Source organism: Nomia melanderi, chromosome 2 (assembly GCF_051020985.1).
Source record: "Nomia melanderi isolate GNS246 chromosome 2, iyNomMela1, whole genome shotgun sequence".
NCBI classification, from domain to species: Eukaryota; Metazoa; Arthropoda; class Insecta; order Hymenoptera; family Halictidae; genus Nomia; species Nomia melanderi.
Genome location: NC_135000.1, coordinates 10,343,060 through 10,364,730, shown reverse-complemented (window position 1 = coordinate 10,364,730; position 21,671 = coordinate 10,343,060). Strand labels below are relative to the sequence as shown.

At 43.0% G+C, this 21,671-nt stretch overlaps 2 protein-coding genes across 8 annotated transcripts in view; one reads left to right on the top strand and one right to left on the bottom strand.

Moving 5' to 3' along the window:
- LOC116432992 (uncharacterized) overlaps positions 1-21,671 on the top strand; it is a 38,375-nt gene that overhangs the window by 8,502 nt on the left and 8,202 nt on the right. Inside the window, exons 1-6 of one of the 7 annotated variants that reach the window (XM_031990557.2) lie at positions 10,977-11,082; positions 11,143-11,316; positions 11,407-11,561; positions 11,784-11,925; positions 12,482-12,579; positions 12,969-13,225. In XM_031990557.2, the coding sequence (XP_031846417.1) occupies positions 13,106-13,225 (120 nt within the window). In that variant the 5' untranslated portion in view covers positions 10,977-11,082; positions 11,143-11,316; positions 11,407-11,561; ... (1 more) ...; positions 12,482-12,579; positions 12,969-13,105. Of the gene's footprint in view, positions 1-171; positions 1,099-10,976; positions 11,083-11,142; positions 11,317-11,406; positions 11,562-11,783; positions 11,928-11,956; positions 12,413-12,481; positions 13,226-21,671 lie in introns of those variants that run through there. The other 6 variants (XM_076365099.1, XM_031990553.2, XM_076365100.1 and 3 more) reach the window with 6 other exon arrangements.
- Positions 5,701-10,846, bottom strand: Stam (signal transducing adaptor molecule). The gene is made up of 10 exons (XM_031990518.2): positions 10,417-10,846; positions 9,752-9,912; positions 9,361-9,606; positions 9,182-9,257; positions 8,890-9,099; positions 8,663-8,782; positions 8,409-8,597; positions 8,107-8,333; positions 7,789-8,024; positions 5,701-7,641 (listed from the first exon to the last, which is right to left on the bottom strand). Exons 1-10 carry the CDS (start codon positions 10,457-10,459, stop codon positions 7,527-7,529), a joined length of 1,623 nt encoding a protein of 540 aa, XP_031846378.1. The 5' UTR covers positions 10,460-10,846; the 3' UTR covers positions 5,701-7,526.

Below are 21,671 nucleotides of genomic sequence, written 5' to 3'. Positions count from 1 at the left end.
CAGTCGACAAGATTTTGTTATGCATATTCATTTTTTAATATTTGCAAATAATATATTGAGAGATCTATTTGATATGTAAATTTTATAGAATATTTAATATTGAATTCCGCTGTCACTTGTCGAGTGCAAACGGTTGAATTCATTGGGCTAATTTAACATTTGCATTTATAGTGATCTATTTGGTTTTAATTAATGTGAAACGAGGCTACCGTTCGTCCTCGCCAAGGTGTCGGTTTCGAAAGCACCGGTTCAACTTTGCTGCTCGTTCGGTTCGATTCGCTTTAAGGAAACCGTGAACCGTGCACGGTTATAGGTGGCAAAGGGCAACGTCGAAACACAACAGGAGAATCGCGTAAAAGAACGAACGGCCGCCTGGCGAACAATGCGACTTCCCGAGGACACTCGCGCAGTTTCCCGCGCGTTTGTTAGAGGGAAGTCGATAATCAGCGCTCGACCCAGAATATACGCATTCCCCCTGCATTCCGTTGCATTCGCTTTTCTTTTCTCCCTTAGAAATACCTCAATTATTTCCATTCGGATTGCCGTGGCTGAGGATGCGTTTCTTCTGCGACCACTTTGTCTAACTTCTTCGACGTTCAGACTGTGACGGGAGTACTAGTTCAGAAATGAATATAGAAACTACTTGAAAGATTCATCGAGGAACTGGAAAAGCTGCAGCTTTAAAACAAGTATCGATGCACAGCTAATTAATCGCCGGGTAAACCAATTGAGAAATCAATTGGGAGACTAATTGAAAAGCTGACGAGTATCGTATACTTGTTTATTTACTCGTCTATTTGTTTCTGATAGGCGCGTGGAAGAGGTGGAATGTTCTGATGTGTGACTGTGAATTTTACAGATACGAGGAACGGCCGTTATGCAATGTAACCATTCGGTCACTGTCCATAATTCCATGGCCACCTTGTCCTCTCTACTATTGGAGAGTAAAATGGAGGAGACCGACCGATAACATTCGAATTTTAAAAAAGGATAACTGCTTCTCCGTGATTCGTGGCTCGTGGCTCGTGGCTCCTGGCTCCTGGCTCGTGACTCCTCGCGGATGACCTTGGGGATGCACCTCGTCGTTAACTTTCACCGGTGGGTAATCGAAGACACCGAGAGGAACGAACATGTCCGCCAATGTCAGGCGCGATGCAGTTCCTAGCTGGGTCCATCTCGCGGTCGCTTCTTCGTGGTTTCTCCTCTTTACGTTTCTCGACGACACCTTCGACGCTGCCACTATTAACGCTAGAACTACGTACCAGTCAAAATCACTGGTTTCGATGTTTTTGTTTAGCAATCATTCATATCTTAGAAGCATTGAATATTCGAAATGATTCTGAAAATAAATAGCTTCATTTGAGTTATTATTTATTTTTATAATTGCATATTAATCGTAAATGCTAGTTCTAGTGTTAAACAACCTATGTCTTCTTTATTTTATAATACAATTTGTGGCAAGATGATCGCCATTTATAAGCAACAATCCAGACAATTCGATTGTTTGACAGTTCCAGCGAAATACAATTTGATTGTCAGATAGCTCTAGCGTCTAAGATTGAATAGGCAACGTTGAAGATCGTCGAATTAACGTTCCACGAACGGCAAGGTCTACGAAATTGGCGGACATGGCCACGGATTCCAATAGACGTCGAGTAGACGTCGAAAGAGACAGCGAAAGGCTTAAGGTTGCCGGGTTACGAAACCCCGAAAGAAAAATTCCGTTTGTTTTCGAGGCTCGCGGGCTAAATGTCACTGTACTTTATTCGGATTGAGTGGCGAGCCTGGCAAACCTTACGTCCTGCAGCCATCTTTTTTTAAAGTTCCTCTTGTCATGTAAAATACATGTAGACACGTGTCGTTTGAACTTGCTTGCACGCAACTGCGTTGCATAGGCTCGTGGTGCCCAACGCGAGGCAACTTGAGTTTTAACCCTTTGCGGTCCGAAGTGCTCTTGGTTTCTTTGAAGTTCACGTCGACATTAGTTCATTCAATTACTGCTTAATATGACGCTTTATTTGTTTATTCTAGAATATTTGGGAGTCATTGAAATGTTACCTTTAAATGGTACAATTCTGATAAATAGATATAGATAAAATTGTTAAAACAGGTAGAGGTTGCAATAAAATAGAATATCGAGTCTGCTAAGGGTTAAAGATAATTCAATGATCAGTTGTAATTTAGGGCAATCATTTCAGAGACGTTTCAATGAAACTTGACCTTCCGATCCCACGTGGAACATTGTGAAATTCTGAAATTGTGAAGCTGTGAGATTGTGAAACTCTGAATTCATAAAACGATAAAATTATGGAATTATGAGAATCGTCAAATTGTGGAATGGTAGAATCGACAAACGGCCGAGTTACCAAGTTAAAGCGACGAAATCGTTGATAACCGCTGGTTCAGTGGGAATCGGCGTGATCGATTTCGTCCGACGGAACCAACGTACTAATTAGATTTAATGTTTGACGAGGCTCGAAGCGTAGGATTATCCGATCGATGACGAGGGCTGGACGCTTTCCGCTTTCCGCTTTCCGGTTCGAGGACAATTACGCGGCTCGATATCTTGATCGTTTGAAACCCGACTGCTTAAAGTTTAAACGACTCGCGTTAGCCTGACAGTTCTCTTCCCCTTTGTTCACCTTCGACTTATTACGGTTTTATATTTTTCTAATTGCCCTCGGAGCAGAAGTTTCTTATTATGTAGTCGCCTTAACCGATCCAGTCCTCCCCGGTTTATTCGTCTAGCTATCCTCGCGTGAGGTTACGCCACGACCACCGTGCGAACATTAATGAAATTATATAGTTGTGACCGTTGCGAAATGAATCGCTTGAAATCTTATTATTACGCTTCTGCTCGTTCGGGAGCTCGTCCGGTTAATGGGCTGCTATCTAATCGACTCTGTTAAACAGAAATTTATAGCGTTTAATGTACGCTCCTGCGATTTTGTAACGTCCTAATTGAATAATTTTTCGATTCTTCATTTCGGACGCTCCACCGTTTCGCAATTTCATCGTTTAGTAACTTTGTAACTTGATAATCTTTCAATTTTACCACGATTCTCGCGATTTTACATGTTTACAACATTGTAAGCTTACTTTATAGATTCATAACATCCTAATTCCATAATGTTCAACTGAGTCGGCAGTCGACGGAAAAGGGTTAACCCTTTGTATTCGAGACGTCACTCTGTCACCACTTGATTTGATTTGCAAAATTATAAAGTCTGACATATAATATTAAGCTTTATATGATTCATCAACATGTGGAATATTGAAATCAAATAACTATCCTCCTTAATTTATATGTTTCCTCGTTAATTAATTTCAGACATCATTTCTCATCGCTGAATATCGAATATTTCCAGTGAAAAACTTTGGAGTGTAAAGGGTTAATACATTCGGGCTCCGATTTCGCCACGTCGAGCCGAGGAAAATAAATTGTGATTCGCGTAGCCGGCAGCCCCCCGATTGAGCAATCCCGAAGGAATGACGGCTCACTTTCCGTATGAATCAACTAATTTATACGCGGCCGGCTTAACAAAATTGCGAGTCCTTGCGGCCGCGTAAACTTTCTTCCTTCTCCGTCTTCTAGAGGAACGAGGAGGCAAGGCCGAAGATGAGCCTCGAATAACACGATCGTTAAACGACGATCGTTGACCTCGCTTCGCCTCTCCGTTTCCGAGAGACCTGCGCCACCGCGGTGTCGTTCTTCTTCGAGGAGAAATGGCTTCTTCGGGAAAAGCGTCTTCTGTCTTTCTCGATCGTTCGAATTGCCTTCGGCGATTTCGACGATTCCGATGAGCGATTTTTTCGACGAGCGATCGTTCAATCCCAGGCATCACCTGGGATGCGCAGAATGCGTCCGTTTGCTATTTATAGTTTTCTGATGGGTTCGCGTTTCCATCAGCGACCGATGTGGTTTTCGTAATTGTCTCTCGCCGTCCTCGCCTGCGAAAGCGTCTTCTGTCCTGTCCTGTTATAGAGACCTCACGGACAACCGCGCGGCCATCCTTTGACCCATTTCTCGAAGATTGATCACGCGAATGGGAAAGACGACCGGTAGACAACGACGAGCGTCATCATTAACACTGGAACTACTGCAACAGTCAAAATGACTGGTTTCGATTGTTTTGGAATTATTGATAAAAGCATTGAATATCTGAAATGATGTTAATGTTTCAAGAAACCGAAAATAATTTGTTACAATTTTTATAGGGATCACGTATCGTTTTAAATTCGTAGTTCTAGTGTTAACGAGTCGAACGTCAGGGTCACCGGTGACCCCGACCAAATCGAATTACCAGATTCAACGAGGATTTCGAAGCTCTTGAGAAGACGGAGACTAGATGGACGTGCGATAATCATTCGATTCGATGATTTAATATTATATTGTCTATTTGAACGAGCGACGTCAACGGGTGGCTGTTTACGCAACATCACGGATCTGAATATCGATGGGCAGCCATCGATAAGAGACTGATCATAACATCCTCATAACCGATGGGATAACCAGCGGTCCTCCTTGGCAATGGCATCTCCCGCGTCGTTCCTCTCGAAGAACGAGGAAAACGGGGAAAAATCGAGACACCAGCCTTGGCATTCACATTCTAGATCCTTGTGCGCTCGCCGGGATCGCGGATTCAGTCGAATTCAACCCTTTGCACTCGGATGTTTCTTATTAGAAATATTTAAAATTTCTTCACGAGGCGAAGACGATGCTCTTTGAGACTAATTCGAGAAGAAGTCGCCGGTACATTGAGGAACAAAGCTGTTTTATTCCAATGTGTCACGTATCGAGGCATTGTACAAAGTTTAACATTAAATATCACTATAATTTTACTGTGTCAAATCAACTGGTGACTGAGAGTCTTCCATTTGGTTTGATTCAAGAACATTGTAAAATTGAAGGTTCAATATTAACTTTATATAACGAACACATGGAACATCGGAATAAAATAGTTGTCAGTTGATTTATGCAAGGTATTTTATGTTAATTGTAAGAAATATTGACATTTCGTCAGAAAGTAATGAATATTGAGAAAAATACCCTCGAGTGCAAAGGGTTGATCGAGAGGATTTCTTTCGGCCGCTGTGATTGACCGTGTGACGCCCGGGTCTAGATTGACCCGTGATCATTACCGTTACTTACTTTGATAAGGATACTTTGCGATTTGAGAATACCGTGAGAATGATTGTTCTTATTATTGATACTTTAGGCTTGCAAAGGAACCGAGGATCGTTGTTCTCTCGCGATGATTTATGACGATCCATCGAGCGATATTCCGTTTCCTTTTTTTCCTGTGAATGTTAGACGATCGTAAATCTTGAAGCCCGATGGGATCGTGCGCGAAAGAGCGCCGGATACCGTCCGGGGAAGATGACGAGATTTCGAACGATTCTTGGGAATCACGACTATTGTGGGAAACGATCGCGGTAGCGAAAGTATCAGAAGGTCGGCGAAACATTGATTCGTCGTGCAATAACAAAAATGAGGGACGATGATGAGCGGTTGGCTGCTCGTCGGCTGGTCAACTTGTCGTTAGCTGGCTCCGCAATTTATTTGTCATTACCATTGTTGTTGGCTTGAAATTATTATTTGAGAATTTGGTTATTCGAGTACTTCGATATTTCAACGTTCCACCGATTATTTAGAACTTGATTATTTCAAAGGTTCGCGTGACGAAATCTGAGCAACGCTTATGTAAATAATGAGAATTTAATGGCAACGTAACATATACAATGTAAATTACATCTATGCTCCACAGGACCGATCCTCCGTCGACGTCCTGTGCCTCCTCTTCCACCTCCTCTGATTCGCTCACAGTCGTCACCTCTCGCATTCTCACTCTGCCTCTCGTTAGAGGCGTCTACCATACAAATTCGTTACAAAAGACCCACGGGTTCTCCCCCGTTTCCCGCGATACATTACAACTTTCAACTGTTCGGCCAACCAGTAGATTTTTACAGCAACCCCGTCGCCTCTTCGCTGGATAATTTAATCGGTTCTACGCCACGTTCAAGTATGCCTATATTGCACTATCGTGTCAGAAATAATCCTGTCCATTGAAACGGTCATCGGTTTCCAACTGATTCGAACCCTGTCGCATACACACGTGTATTTATGTCCTACGAAACGCATCCTCCTCTTAACGACCAATCAAGAAGGCTAATACCGAGAACATGGAACTCCGAATGAAACGAACGAAGTAGAACGATTTGGAAAAATATACTCGAGTAGTACACAGGACATTGCTACCCCTCTAATCGGTTGCTTAATTCGTGTCGAGCGTCGTTTACTCTGGAATTATTATTACTATCATACATGATACAATATACAATATAATATACAAGGAATTCGAGTACGAGTGTTTGTGTAACAGAATGTCGTTACGCTATGTAATTTTACTGATATAAATTTCATTCGCCAATGAGTCTGTCAATGAGTAACGTTGGATTTGATCGTTTGGAAATGTACACTTTATTCGTGAATGAAAACGTTTACCAAAAGAAAAAGAGTTAAGATTAAGAGACGTCTTATTCTACTTTCAGCTCGCATCGCCTCGAATATTATGCGCGCCGGAGACAACACACAGACACACGAGCAGTTTCGCGAATATTATGCGTCGACGATTTATCGAAAGCTCCCCGCGGTTCGCTCGATAAACATTTAATAGGAAATAGATTTATTATACACAGCGGACAGACTAGACCAGGTCGAGACGTCTTGTTGCGATCGCTTTTCGAATTTCCATGGGGGACACGCGCTCTTCCGCTCGGGCAGCTTCTCAAGCCGCCCGTCGCGTTACATATTTTATTCTCCGTTAAGGCTCCTTTCGTGCGGTTACTTGTCGAGGATGAATGACGGTAAAAAACTATAAAACACGGTCATGCTTTTCGATACGCAGTCTCCACCGTTCGCGTTACTCTGCGTTCGTACGTGAACTCGGTGTACTCGGTGAACGATAGTGCAATCCTATAGAGAACTCTTTGTGAACGCACGATGAACTTTACACGATAGATTATAAATTAATGGCCGGAGCATCCGCTCCGCCGCGAACTTAAGATTACGTATCGGTACGCGTATATTTATGTCTGCGTTCATGTGTGTATGTGTGCAACGCCGGCGGTGTTTGTCGCAGTTCCTTCTCGATGCAACGTTAATTTCGTTCGACAGTTAATGAAAATGAATGAACGTTGCACGTCGAGAGGAATCACAAATGAATAATACAACAATACCAAGAAACCGATCGGTTTGAAACGGAAACGCCTAAGAGAGAACGCATACCGGCCGCTGCTTGTGATCGAAATCAGAGTAAACAGCGGCCGCCTCTAACCGCCTTGAACCGTCGCTACGCGTACGTGTCTACGCAACAAGCTTACACGATAACTTTCGAATGCAAAACTTCTATCAAAAGCCCAATATCTTTGGCTACTTCGGGTATGTTTATTTAAATAATTATAATATAGTAATATTGTACAGCTTGAGTTAGAGTACAGGGTGAATTCGAATCGCGTAGCATCCTTTACAACATATGCTGCCCGTTTGGCGGGGCATACTGGGATTGCTGGCTTACCGAAGGTCCCGTTGGCCCCGGCGGACCATAAGGTCCTGGCATAGAACCAGACTGAGGTGGATATCTGTCGCACAATGTTACAAGACATTCGTTTATTCTTAGCTTACTCCGTTCAGTGCCTTTTCAGGTGAGAGAAACGTTTCTACCGCAGTTCCCAATGGCAATTTACCAGATTTCATTCGTTAAAGCAAATTGTTACATCAACACGTACCCTTGGTGGGAGTAGGGGAGGCTGGTTTGCTCTAGAACCGGTGGGCCTTGGCCGTGTCCCGGGGGGTGCTGGTGCGGCCCTGATTGCACGTGCCCAAAATGTTGGGGTAAAGTCATGTTTGGCATACTCGCGGGTCCCATGTATTCGTTTGTTGGCATGTTGGCGCTGTACGGCACCGACGGGTTGCTTCCGACAGGGAAAGACGATGGATGAGGCGGATGTACTCCGTTGAATATCTGTCGATCGGATCATTCGATGGGTTATGGGATAATGCACGGATAACGATTAATATTCAGAGCACGCGTGAATGGTACTCACGTGCGGAGGTGGTGGTCCATGATTTTGGTACTGGTAGGGGTTTACGTGCGACGGCATTTTAGGTAGCGTGTAACTAGACGGTGTAGGTGGCGGAGGTTCTCGCATCAACGTGTGGTACAAGTTCAGAGCGTCCACCAAGTCGGAACTAAGCTGAGTCAACTGTGCATGCCTCCTGTCCACTTTCTCTAATGCCGCGTCTATCAACGGTCCCATCGCAGTCACTTGTTCTGGAAAATATCGCTGGGTGTCAATCGACCGATGCTCCATGTTAGGCACGTCGTCTTTCGTTCGACAGAATTTACCTTCCAACTCCAACATTTCTTGTGGATCAGAGTTATCGCACTGAGGGTCAGCTTCGTGCAACAAATGCAAAAGTTTATCCATTTTCCCCTCGTCTATTTCAACTTCTATCACTTCCGGCTCCCTCTTCACTGTCTTCACCTCCACTTCTTCGGCGAATTGAACCATTTTCTTGTTGCCTTGCTCCAACTCTGTCACATGGAGTTCGCATAAGTAGTATTATATTAACGAATATTTAACGCTTCGTTAAACTCACTTGTGAATTGTTCGGGCTCGACGGATAAATCTGCGGTAACAAAATTCGAGGGGAAGAGTCCTACTCCTGTGTAGTTACTGCCTTTCCACCAGTTCGGGTCAGAGTCGTCCAACAGATTAACTACAATTCATTTTATAACAATGTATTGTATTCAGAGTTTATTCGATTGCGGTTAACATGGAATTCTCCTTTGAAAAAATGGCAAAAAGGAAGAAGGAAGCTCATACTTATTTCTCCTGCGAAAAACGTTAATTCATTATTTTCTGCTGCTTCAAAGTCGTACAGAGCGCGGACCTTCCTGCCTTCGGAATTGCTGGAAGTGCCGAGCGCTGTATTTACGCTTGGATATAAACTGGTGTTCTTCTTGGAAGATGGTGAACTGTGCGAAGAAGAGGCTTGACTGTGGCCTTTGCTCTCTTTCAGTGAAAGTTCAATAGCTAAAAAATTAGTTAACAAGAAGTATGGCTTCGTAGATCTCAGAAAATAGGAATGTACGACGTTTTAAATGTATGAGGATACCTTTAGCAATATCTTCTTCCTCCTGTGAATTTGTTACTACATTTGGATCTTTGCTTAGTACGCTTGTACGTTTAGGCTACAAGATCACAGCATATTTGTTCACATAAAATCTCGAATTACATTTCGATAACAACTAAACATTTATAACGATAAGAAAATTTATAACAGACGAGCCTTACCGTATCCGAGATAATAGTAAAATCGTAACCTTCGTTTTTCAATTTATTGTACAAGCTTGGAATTAAATTTAGTTGGGGGTCAGTTTTAAAATCTCCTTCGGCCCACTTCTTCAGTAACCCTTTCATTCTCTCTGCAATTTTTGGCTGGGAATGATTAACTAGTTTTCTCATGTCATTTTCAAAATCTCTCGATGCAATTTCCAAGTGAAACATTTTCCCACAATTACTGACGCAGGCATCCAATAGCTAAATTGCAAATGAATTATTAAATGTATGGGACAACCATGCGTTCTAAAGAGATTAAAACACTAGTTGCCAAATTAATTTTCAATAGAATAAATTTGATATTGTACTGTAGAGAAATTATTCCTGGTCCAAAGGATATACTAACTGTTAATGCTTGCATAACAACATGTGGATCTGGAGAGTACAGTCTCTTAACAATGGATCTTAGACAGTCCTTAGCGTTTTGAGTGGAAGTTCCTACTTTGTCGCAAATGTCCATTATTTTTCCCCATTCCTCAGCTATATTATTCTCGCTGGTTGCCTTCTCTGTTGCAAAAAAAGAATTCTTGTAAAAACAAAAATGGAAAGCATTGTTCGAACATTGCCATATATTTCAATGATACATCGTAAAACAAAGTTCCAGAAATTAAATGGAAACGCATCTCATTTCTGCAGTACTAATATGGAGAATGACCACTTCCAATTAAAAGACCATAAGATTCCTGTGATTCATCGCCAAATGTTACAAGTTCCAGCGAATCATTTGGTAGATACTACTCCGACAATGAATCGAACAGATGCAAAATGTGAATTGGAGCAGTTCACAAAATCTGATATCTTAATTGGAGGTCAAATGTCAACAACCGCTTAATGTGTCGACGAAATCCGGAATTGCGACGTTCAGGGGCAAAAAACGGATCGGCTAGATCCTGAATATGCAGAATCCAGCTGTCGGGGGGCAAAAAACTAGATTCCGTTGACGAGAAATTGAGTTATCCGAAATAATGATTTTAAGTGAATTAAGGCTAGGGAGAGAAGTGTAGCGCTCACCGACGTCAGCGTCGAAAGGCGAGGAAGTCTGGAAAAGGCCCATTTTGCCTGGTCCCGTTCGACGAAATGCTCACGTCTGACGAGTCAGATCCGTTACACGGTGTCACGGAGTAACGTAACGTTTTCCTCTGCGCATCCAGCTGATATTTACTTACAAACACGGGACCGAATGACTAATAACATTCTAATCTACCATAGAGGGACATCTTTCTTTCGATCTGCCAAAAAACCTCGATACTATCGAATCGTCTCGAAACGTAATGTCAAAACGAACGTAAAACCGATTCGAATCGCACAGCCTGTAACCGCGTCGAGTAAGCGAACCGTGAAACTAACCTAAAATTTCATCTCCTTCGAATCTAGGTTAGCCAAAAGGATTGAGGATTTCCGAAAATTTCGGTAAGTCGCGGATTTCCCGAAAGGATATTGAAACGAACGTCGATAATCGATACATCGAGTGCTCACGAAATCGAAGTGCCGCCATCTTGGTGTCGCCGGTCGAAACTGTTAACTGCGTCACGATTGGTCGCGTTATCCGCCAATGGTAAAACAGACGGATTCGACGAACTTGAATTGTGCGCAGAATAAGATCGATTCGATAATCGAATCGAGTCGTTCGTGCAGGCACGTTGAAACGTAGGAAGAGCGTGAGGCACCGCGAGCCAGGTAAATTATGCGGTTGATTGTATAATGCTGTTACATTGTGTCGCTTCCATGATGCATTAGGAACCGAAACCAGCGAAACGTTATCTCGTTCGAGAAAGGTGAGCGTCGAACGAGGGGAACGCGTAGGTTACGAAATACCCGTTCAAAGAAGAGCAACGAACCCATGAAAGCATGGTCGCACCGCGGTTTCCGAACCTTGGGCGTAAACGTGCCGATTTTCCACATAATGCTCAGGTTCGCCCGATTTAAACCAGTCACCATTCTAGTCGTTGAAAATTGTTCCGACGTTGCTCAATCATATTCCCCTGATTTCCTTTTTTGTAGATTTACCTCCATAAGCACGGGACGGCGTGTCCCGAAGTTTGAATTTCCTAAGATGGCCGTTGGTTTGAATCTAGACAACCTGCGTCGAGTTCCATCGTGCATTTTGGAACTAGACTTTACCGGTTATTTTAATTATATTCTTAGAAAATTATAATGTTAGTATTGTTAGCATTGGATATTTAGTATTAATGATTAATACATAGGATTATTAGTATTAATGATTTTATTAGCACCGTTACTCGTTAATTGTATTACTAGCTGATACAATTAACTAATTTATTGCATTGAAGAAAACTTTTTAGAAGTTGCGTATAAACAAAATTTTGTGAAATATGTTGATTTTACTGTATCATCGGTAACGTCATCGATAATTGCAGGTGGACCACAGTGGCCTGCCACAATAGACAACTGGAAAATTGATAAGGCGGAAAGGAATGACGACAAAAACAACGCTCGGTTCCCGCGGCGCGCCTCGATGCGCGGGAAGAGAAGAAGAAACGATTGTTGGAGGAAGTAACCGTGTAAGAACTTGCGCAGATACTTCCGTTATTAGTTGTAAACAACAGGTGAAAGCGTACACGCGTGTACGGTTAATTACGTTGGGACAAAAACCGGCTGCGTGGCCAGGGGGATGCTCGATAAAGCATTGTTGCGGCTCGAGGATGCGTTTACACGCGATCCTTCTAATTATTCAATTAGACTGGAGGATGTCGCTTTCGGTTGCGAGAATTTCCATGCGACGACGTCATTGTTCGTTTGTATAAACGCGACCGTTTACCATATCGTCGATTTATTTATTCGTTTTACTTGTGTCACGCATCATCGGAATCTCGACCTAAGAGTTTTATTCGTTATTCTAGGCATGCGATACGTCTCCTCTAAATTATGATAGTCGACAATAGAGGAATATTTTTAATTCAAAATTCAAGAGGACATTTACTTTGAATTCAATTTCGAATTCACAAGAATGCAGCTTGAAATCTCCATGAACAGTCGAACGCGAGGGGTGGAAATCTAATATTAGAGTATTCTTAAAACTATTCGTTTTCTCGAATTCTAATGCACGCGTTTTCAGGAGGACTCAGGACACTGGCAGGAGCCACGAAACCGTAGCAACAGGACCGGCTGAAAGATTTGCCAGGCGTAAGCGGCAAGAGAGAAGAGAGGACAGAAGTGGGTTTATTCTTCGGCGACGTTCACCGTCCTACCTACTGTTCGTCTCCCACCTGGTCTTCACGCCGGAACTCTTCCCCTGCTGGAAGAGTAAAACTCTCAGACGTTTTCCGATCTCGTACAGTTTCGAACCCGTCCTCGTGAACGCGCGAACTCGTTAAGCGAACCGACACCGACGCGTCCTCGCCGTTAACCCGCCGACTTTCCTTCGCATTTTTTGTTTCGCTGAGAGGAACGAGGCTCCGCGATTCTACCGTGACGCGCGCATAATACTCGAATCCGCTTCCTTTAAATTCACTCGATACAAAGGAAGGGAGAGGGAACGTCCTCTCGAAGCTCGCGGAAGAGGGAACGGTGTAACAGTTCGCTTTTTTCCCTGTCTTTTTAAGACGCCCCGTTTGGGAAGCGAGAGAACGAGTCGATTTGAGTCGAGTGAGAGTTCGATGGTCCTGAGGTGAAGTTCGTCGGAGGAGCAAAGGGTGTGTTGATCGAGCATCGGCCTCTTGTCGGCAAGAAGACGACGACGATGCGGCGAGGGAGCGTCCTCAGCTTCCTCTGGATCACCTCGGTCCTCAGGATCACGGCCGTCCTCGGCGACGCTGACCCGGCCATCCCCACGGCACCAGACTTAACTCATTTTCAACAGGTCAGTATCAGTGGCACCCTTTTATTTATACTAGACTACTCGATACTTGTCTATATACTATTGTTTTTAGTATTATATGATAGTAGTAAAATTAATTAATATTAGAACTACCGAATGAGTGAGTCAGTGCGACCTGTTTCTGATTTTTTTGGAATCAGAAAAGATTGCTAAGAAATTTGGAAGATATATTAGTAAAACTCGGAATTATTTAGAAATTTCGAAGGTTTGCTAAGGAGATCAGTAAAGAGATGTTACGATATAGATACTGATTGTAAATCATTTGGACAAGCTAATTGACACTGAGCAAATCCGGCGAATGCAAATGTAGTTCTGGTGTCAAGACAAAAGAAAGAGAAGCGAGCGTTCTGTTAGACGCGCACGGTGTTACGGGAAAAACGAGTGTCCTTTTTCCACGTTCGCACAACACGTATTCCCTTCGAGCCGACACAATGCGTGGGAGAATGGGAGAAACACTTTCGAATTAAACGCGAAGGAATTTCAAATGCAAAAGTGTCTCGGCGTAGAATCGGCCGAGAAAGGGACCGCTCTTCCCAACGGACCCAAGGATCGTTCCGACACCGAAAAATCTGTACCACTGGCATTGGGAATGCGATGGAGAACGCGAGAAAAATATCCAAGGAAACGTTCGATCGCTTTGCTTCCACCGCGCCGATAATTGGTTACTTCCGACACACTGTTTCCGCTGGAACATACCTTTCCAATATCAATCACGATCGGACACGTTTACGGTAGAGGCTCAGATATCGAAACGATCGGTGCTCCTTTTTTCATTCGCGGAGAAAGGAAATCATCGAAAGCAACAGCCAATTAACTAAGGATTGTGAGAGGAAACCTAATGTAGCAACGCTTAGATAAGGACACCGTTTTTGCAAATCATTATGTAACGTTCTATCGCACTGCTTGGAAGAGCATTCAGAGGAAGATTTTTTAAGTTTTTTTACCTGGGATATAATTATCGGTAGCTAAGTGGTTGCATGATTTTGCTCGTGATAGTAATAAGTAACGCGCGTGCTCGATTAGATTGTTACTCGTGATTAAGGAATTATTGCCAAACGCTTTTCGTTCGCTGGGGAAGAATATGATCCACCGTCTTGGTATACTATATAGAATTATTATATGAAACGCTCAGAATTCTCATGGTGAACGTAACCCCTTGACCTATAATATCGTGGCATGAAAACTTTCATCTGAATTCTATCTAAACGTTAACTTAACGATTAAGGAAACAGGTTTTCAAATTTGATTTGAAGTTCATAGAAATTCGAGTTTCTTGATACTTTCAGAATACGTGCTTTACTTGAAGCATTTATTTTCTTTGAGTAAAGTAGATAATTAATGAGCGTCAACAGATTTTCTTTTAATGGATCATTAGCGATAAGATAGTTGCAACGATGCGTTAATTGAATCGGCGCCGATTGATCAGCCACTTGTCCTGTCGCGCAATCAGGCCACACGCACGCGTGCCCTTTTATAGACCGGCTGTCTCTTATTCGCGCCCAGGCGGGGGTGGCCACGAGTTTCGCCGGCAGACCCGTGAAAAACCTGCGGCACGCCATTAACTTTGCTCGCTCTGTTAACTAGCGATAGGATGAAATTCAATGTCGGCTCGCGAATACAGGGGGTTCACTTTCTTGCGTGCGATCTGCGTGCGGAGAACTGAGAAACTGGAAAATGCGACTAGCTATGTTAATGTTCGGATTCTTTTATAGAACCTAATGACCCGTGCTCATTAGGATTTCGATTTACTTGTATTTCTGTCTGGCTGTTATCGAATCAGGTTCTTTAAGAATTCTTTTCAAAAGTATGCACTTGAGTATTGAAACTAGTTGTAAAACTGGAGTTCTAGTAGTTCTAGTGTATCTAGTAGCTCTGATTGTCCTAGTAGTGTTCAAGTAGTTTTATCAAGTAGGTCGCAACTAGGCTGAAAAACTAAGCGAGCAGCAATTAGATTTGACTAGTAATCGTGAATGATCACTGTATTAAAATTATTGGAAGGTGTTTATTGACCCAGACCGATAGAAAGCGATAAAAAGCGATCGAATATGTAGGATAGACTAGCTAGACACTGCAGTCCTAGTCTAAACGCAGCGTTGTTTCTGTTCCAAAGAGAAATCTAGCAATTGCTAGGAGATGCTGCGAACGAGATGCGGAAAACCGATATAGGATGCGACGGGGACGGGGATATCTAACGGTGCCGGGCAGAAATTCGCGGGAGAAGGCTGCGAGAGGGGTCAGAAGTCACTCTGTTAGTGGGTGAACATCTCGGTTCTACTTTCATACGCTATCGTTCGGGTTCCTGCGACTCATCGGCAATTTCTCCAGCTCGTAACTCGTTACGATCCGAACGCAACGCGGTTTAACGCGGTGACTGGCGTTCACCAATTATTTGGAAACTATTTTAATATGCATTGTGTGGTGTAGTAATGCGCATAGTGGCTGTATAGTAAATAGTGATGTAGACAATACAGTATGCACAATAATGTACTAGTGAGTAATATAGCGCATAGTAGTTTACAGTATCAATAGTAACACGAATAACACAGTGTACAGTAGTACAGAGTAATATAGAAAGTGTAGTACACAATAGCAGTATACTAGTAAGTAGCAGTACAGCGTATAGTAGTTTACAGCAGCAATAGTAACACATAACACAGTATAAAGTACTAGTACAGTATTAAAGAGCAATATAGAAAGCACAGTGTACAATAGCAGTATACTAGTAATTAACCATACAGCGCATAGTAGTTTACAGTAGGAAACAATAACACAGATAATCCATTGTAACTAGACAACACTAGCATAAGAACCGCGACACCAAATACTCCCATAATAATTCTTTCTATTTATATCCGAATAAAAATCAGCCGTCAAGCGGCAGACGGTCAGTCGTGAAATATTTCAGTTTCTGTCTCGTGTTTTTCGTGTAGGCCTTCGAGAAATCGATGCCCCGAGTGAAACTAGGATAATCAATTTCTCAAGTTCCACTTCGATCGTGGTTAATCGAGGATACCGGATAGAGGAGCCCGTGTAGAAACGATCCTCGGTCCTTTCACTCTCGTCCGGATCGAAGCGAAGAAGACTCGCCGGCGATCTTTCGGCGGCGTCCTCAGAAAAACACGGCGCTGCCACGCTGGAAACGGAAGCGGCCGCGACATCCTCGCTCGCTTCCGGTTTTCCTCTCCCGATAGTTACGCGCGAGACTTTCGATTTCACGGATTTCATGGCGGCCCGCAAAAAACCACCGTAAAAGACATTGTAAACAGCATTCTCTTTTAACGTTTATCGCCGCGGCGAGTATCGAGAAAGTAAGAAAGTATCGGCTGCTGCCCGCCGGGCTGCCCGACGCCTCCTTCTTCCTCTTCTTCTCGGTCCACGCGAGCGAACGAAATTCGATGAATATTCAAATTCATTTAATCGGATATTTATTCATACGCGTCGAATGTAGAATAATCGAGGGACCGTCGATCTTTCGATCTCTAACTTTATAGCGAGAAGTCGTGCCGCGCTCGGCGTGGGCTTCTTTTCAAGCCTGGAGCTTCTACTTTCGCTTCCCATATGCCATTTTCCCTGCGATCTTTTCTGCTTTATGTAACGCGCGAGAAAGTGGACGTTCCTTTTTCGTTTCTAAAATTCTTCGAATAAGCTTGTAGCGCCTCCGCGGAGATTAAAGAGTTTCTCTTGAAATCGAACTCATTGTGAATTGGAAGATTACAGTCTCCCTTTTATGGGGACTCCTTGAAAATCGATGTACGATTTTTGTTAACCAAGTTGTGTAACTTTGAACGTAGAGTGTGACGGATGTCGTAATTCGCAGAATTTTCGGAGTAGCATGATCACTTTCCAACCCGTTATAAGAACATGGTAGGAAGAAATGGCTTGTGAAAGGCGAAAGCAGAAGCTTCGGGACGAGCCCGTGCAGAGTACGGTGTTTAATTGTGAAAAGTTGCTTAATACTAGAACCACATGAAATTGCTCGATATACATAGCTTTACATAAATCGAGGAAATGCGTTCGTTACGACTGCGATTGATTTATACCTTGGAAAGTATATCGGTGAACCGGTTTATCGAAAGATTTCTCAGAAATCGTTCAGTGTAATTTGAAAAATTGTAAAGGTAAAAATCGAAGACGAGATTTTTTCTCTTCTAGTACTAGTGTCGAGTATCAGGTTTTAGTTTCTACTTAGTACTAATTGTTACAGTTCTTAATTGATACTATAATAGCTATCAACGTCAATATCGAGTATCAGAGTTATTATATCAGAGATTAACCCTTTGCACTCGAAAGCTTTTCACTTGAAATAATCCATACTTCCTAATTAGAAATAAACAAGGTTCTTTAAAATGAATTTAACAAGAAATCATACATAAATTAGGTAACAAAGCTATTTTCTTTTAATATTTCACATACTGATGCAGTATATAAAGGTTAATGGTAAATAGCAAAATTTATTATTTTGCTGGATCAAATCATCTGGGAGTCGCCTGTCGAGTGCAAAGGGTTAAGTGTCAATTCTTAGTTTATACTAGCTGGTTACGTGTGCTACTAATTATTCGCGTTGAAAATGCAACGCGTAACCGAGAAATTTTCTCCTGTCGATCGATTCCAATGCAAACAGCCCGCGATGTTTCCAGCTTGCGCGCCGCTCTTTTCTCGCTACGGGATAAACGCGTATCCAGAGCGTGTCGCGAATGATTTTCAAGCGGCCGTCGGATTATTCTAATTATTATGATCGCGAGCCACGTACAGGCCGTATTAGCTGTGCGATAGAGTGGCTCCTCGAACGTTAGAAATCATTAGAAATCATTAGAAAATACGGACGCGTGTACGCGTTAGTACGCGGTCTTGGTTGGGCGTGGAATAATCTGTTATAAATGGATAACGAATGTTCTATTTATTATACTTATTATGCTTCAGAAGCTTCATACACCATAGAACTTTTCACGTTTGACCCATGGCACTCGGAAACTTCTCACTAGAAACATTCGACACTATCCTAATGAGGAACACTCTAATGAGAAACACGTAAATTAAGAGACAAAGCTATTTTATATAAATATTTCACATATTGATGCATTATGCAAAACTTAATACTATGTATAACAGTTTGTAATTATATCAAATCAAATGGTGAGTCACCTCTCGAGTGTTAAGGGTTAATTGTATAACTCGATTAGTTCGCGCAAAAGGCGAAGAACTCACTTGCACGTACACATCACTGTTCGATATTCAGAACAATGACGGAGATTTATAACGATTATTAGTCATCAGAGTTAATTGAAATGGAATACCCTTTGTATGCTCTACCCAACGTTCACGCAGAGGAAAGTGGAGGTCGCAAATTCGACCTCCGGCTCACACGTGGGGAAGAGAAATTGATTGATAGGCCAATAAACGGAGAACACTGGCTTTTACATTCCATTTTGCGGCGAGCTATGCGGAACACTCTTTCCATAATCTGTCTACCTATTGGAAAATTGAGCTATTCATTTTCTAGAACGATCAAACACACGTTGAGAAAATTGATACGATTATACAAGTGTATGTAATCTGAAACGTGTTCTCTCGTCGACAAGTGAAATAATCTGCTATTAATCTCCAATTACTGCTTTTACGGTGTCCAATGTTTCTACTTTTATTTCTAAGTCTATTTACCTTCATATTTACATTTATATTTTTATTTCCATTTAGCTCGTTTCCTATTCACTCGCAACGTTCCGAAAATCGAAGAATGGTTAGATGTTGCCGAGCAGAACATAACAAGCAGGAAAACAACGACTGAATGGAGCAGACAAACTGGACGCAACTTTCTTGCGTGTAATTTGTCCTTGTCGCGTAATCGCTGGAAGAAAAAACGGCTGCCGTTCCCGTTCCCGTTTCTCGATTTTTCCGATTTTTCCCCGGTCGAGGAGTCGACGACTCGCCCAGCATCTTTCTCGTCGGTACGCGCCTCTCACCCCGAGCCCGGCCAATTAATCGCGTGCCGCACGTAACATCTATTAGATCACGCGTGCCATTGATTTTCTTGCGGCGCAAACGTTCACCTAGAACGTTCTAGTTTTACACGTCATCGGATAGATCGAAGGAAGCACGCAGAACTTCGTCGAACCGCGTTTTCTGCGATATTACATCGTTGGAACATGAAAACAGTCAAATGGACGTTTCGCAATTTAGAAACGACGTTACTCGTCTAATGACTCGATGTAATCCTTAACGAAGACATTAGAATTATTAATCGTCGGGTATCGTAGATCTCGTGTTACCTATCATCCGATTACGTGGTTAAACTATTTGTATAATAACACGTTACACTGTAGATCTTTATGGAAATTCTCGTTTTCAAGAGTCTAATTAGAAGCATCGCACTTGAGATTTCCGCGCGATCGACTTTCGAATTTCCCATAAACGTATAAAGATCCGCAGTCCAGTTATGATATAATGGGCAGATCTTTCCTGATCGAATTCCAGCGATAGGAGACTACCCGCGCAAGGGAACCTGGTTAAACGGTTACGTTGCAGGTCGTCCTTTCACTAATTGTAAAACGAACGATCTCCCGCGCGCAATAGAAAGTAAAAGCGATCGAGCGGCAGGTTGTCTTGCACTTTCTACGGAAAATGAAGGACGATCGTGTTTCGCATCCGTTCGTTTACCCGCTTTGACGCGCGAGGGACCGAACTAATTTTTTCAACGCCATCCTCGACGCTCGACAGGTCTCTTCAATCTATATCGAACATTTCTGGGAGATCCTTATCGAAACTCTCTTCGAGACTTTCATTCGAAACTTATAGAAATGTTCATTTGTTACTTTGTATAATTATTCTTCTTACAATTGGTCCCGAACGGTATAACGAACCCGATTCGTTAACCAGAGTAGTCAACTTCAACAAAGCATTCGAACGAGGTGAAACGTTTGAATACCGAAACTCTAAAATGTAGAAAAGGCGTGTGGTCATTCGATCCGACGAACGCCTCGATTGCCTAGCATTAGTACATTTCGATCGACACGTTCAGAGTGTTCTCGCGTTCCCACGTTCCAGAAGTAGCTAACGACCCGCACGCAAACGATCGAACTGGCCGCGACAAAGTTGCCACCAGCTTGGAAGCTTTTCTCATTTGCTTCCACGAGATCCCCACGATCTATGAATCACGCGCCGCCGAAGTGTCCGCGAAGACACCGCGAACAAGGCGCCATTAAAGCGCAGAGAAAGTCGGTAATATCTTAAAACCGAACCCCGTCCGTACCTCTTCCCACGACTTTCGAAACGGACGCCGCTTCCTGATTAATTTCGATTTACTTCTCGCTCCTCGCGAGTCCTCCGGAACCGTTCTCACTTTTTCCTCTAGTTTCTTTCTCGCTTACAATTTACCGACTTTGCTGTCTGCCCTTTGTGCTACCTAGGAGGCTCTCGGTAGCCGTTTCACGACCTGGAGTGTTACATTCATTTCTGGCTTTTGGGAGAGCCGTGTCCACTAGGAATTTGTTCCCAACGTTTCGCCAGCATTGCAGCTGGCTTCATTAGGGGGCTAAAAAAATTTCTAGTGGACACGACTCTCTCCCGAAAGCCAGAAATGAGATTATTAGTGGATTACCAGATTATTAGTAAGATCTAGCGGAACCAGTGGAACTAGTAGGATAAAAGGTCAGCTGAAAACGTTACTAGTATCGAATAGTTAAAACACCGAGAATCGTGTTGACCTAGAGCGATAGGAACTGCTGGCAAAGGACCCGCCCACCGACTAGTCCCAGTGCCAAGATCCGTATCGACGATCAGCGAGTCCGCCGGGAAAATAGAGCGAAGGCGATCGAAAGCGATCGAAAGCGAAAGCCAGGAAAAATCGCGCGGCCGTTCGAACGGGGAGCCGCGGATACAGTTTGCCGAGCGTAAAAGTGAAGGAGAGCCCACCCGTTATGCAACGGGAACTGATTACGAGGAGAACCCGCGCGTCTCGCGATTAATGCGAGCGTCCGATCGTACGTGCCGATGCCGGGTTGCGCAACCCCCGTGCCGCGATGTAATAAGGGCAGCGCCGATACGTTTTCCACAAGCGTGTCCGAACACCTTTCTAAAAACAAAACCGCGGCCCGGAAGAGCGAGCTCTTCGGTAATGAAACTGGAAAGCGAGACTCTCCGCATCGCGAACGAACAGCCTCGCCTGTGACTCGATCGATTCACCCTTTGGTCTTCGACCCTTTAGGTCGCAAACAGAAGTATCTTCGCGATAAGCGTTAGTTAACCTTGCCATTTTTAACGGAACCTTTAGTAGATTTTTCTGGGAAATCCTAGTGATAATAGTCACGATGATAGTAGTAATACTAGTGATAATAATCATGATGATAGTAGTAATACTAGTAATAATAATCATGATATTATTATTATTATTACTGTTATACTATATTATATTATTATTATTACTAGTATTACT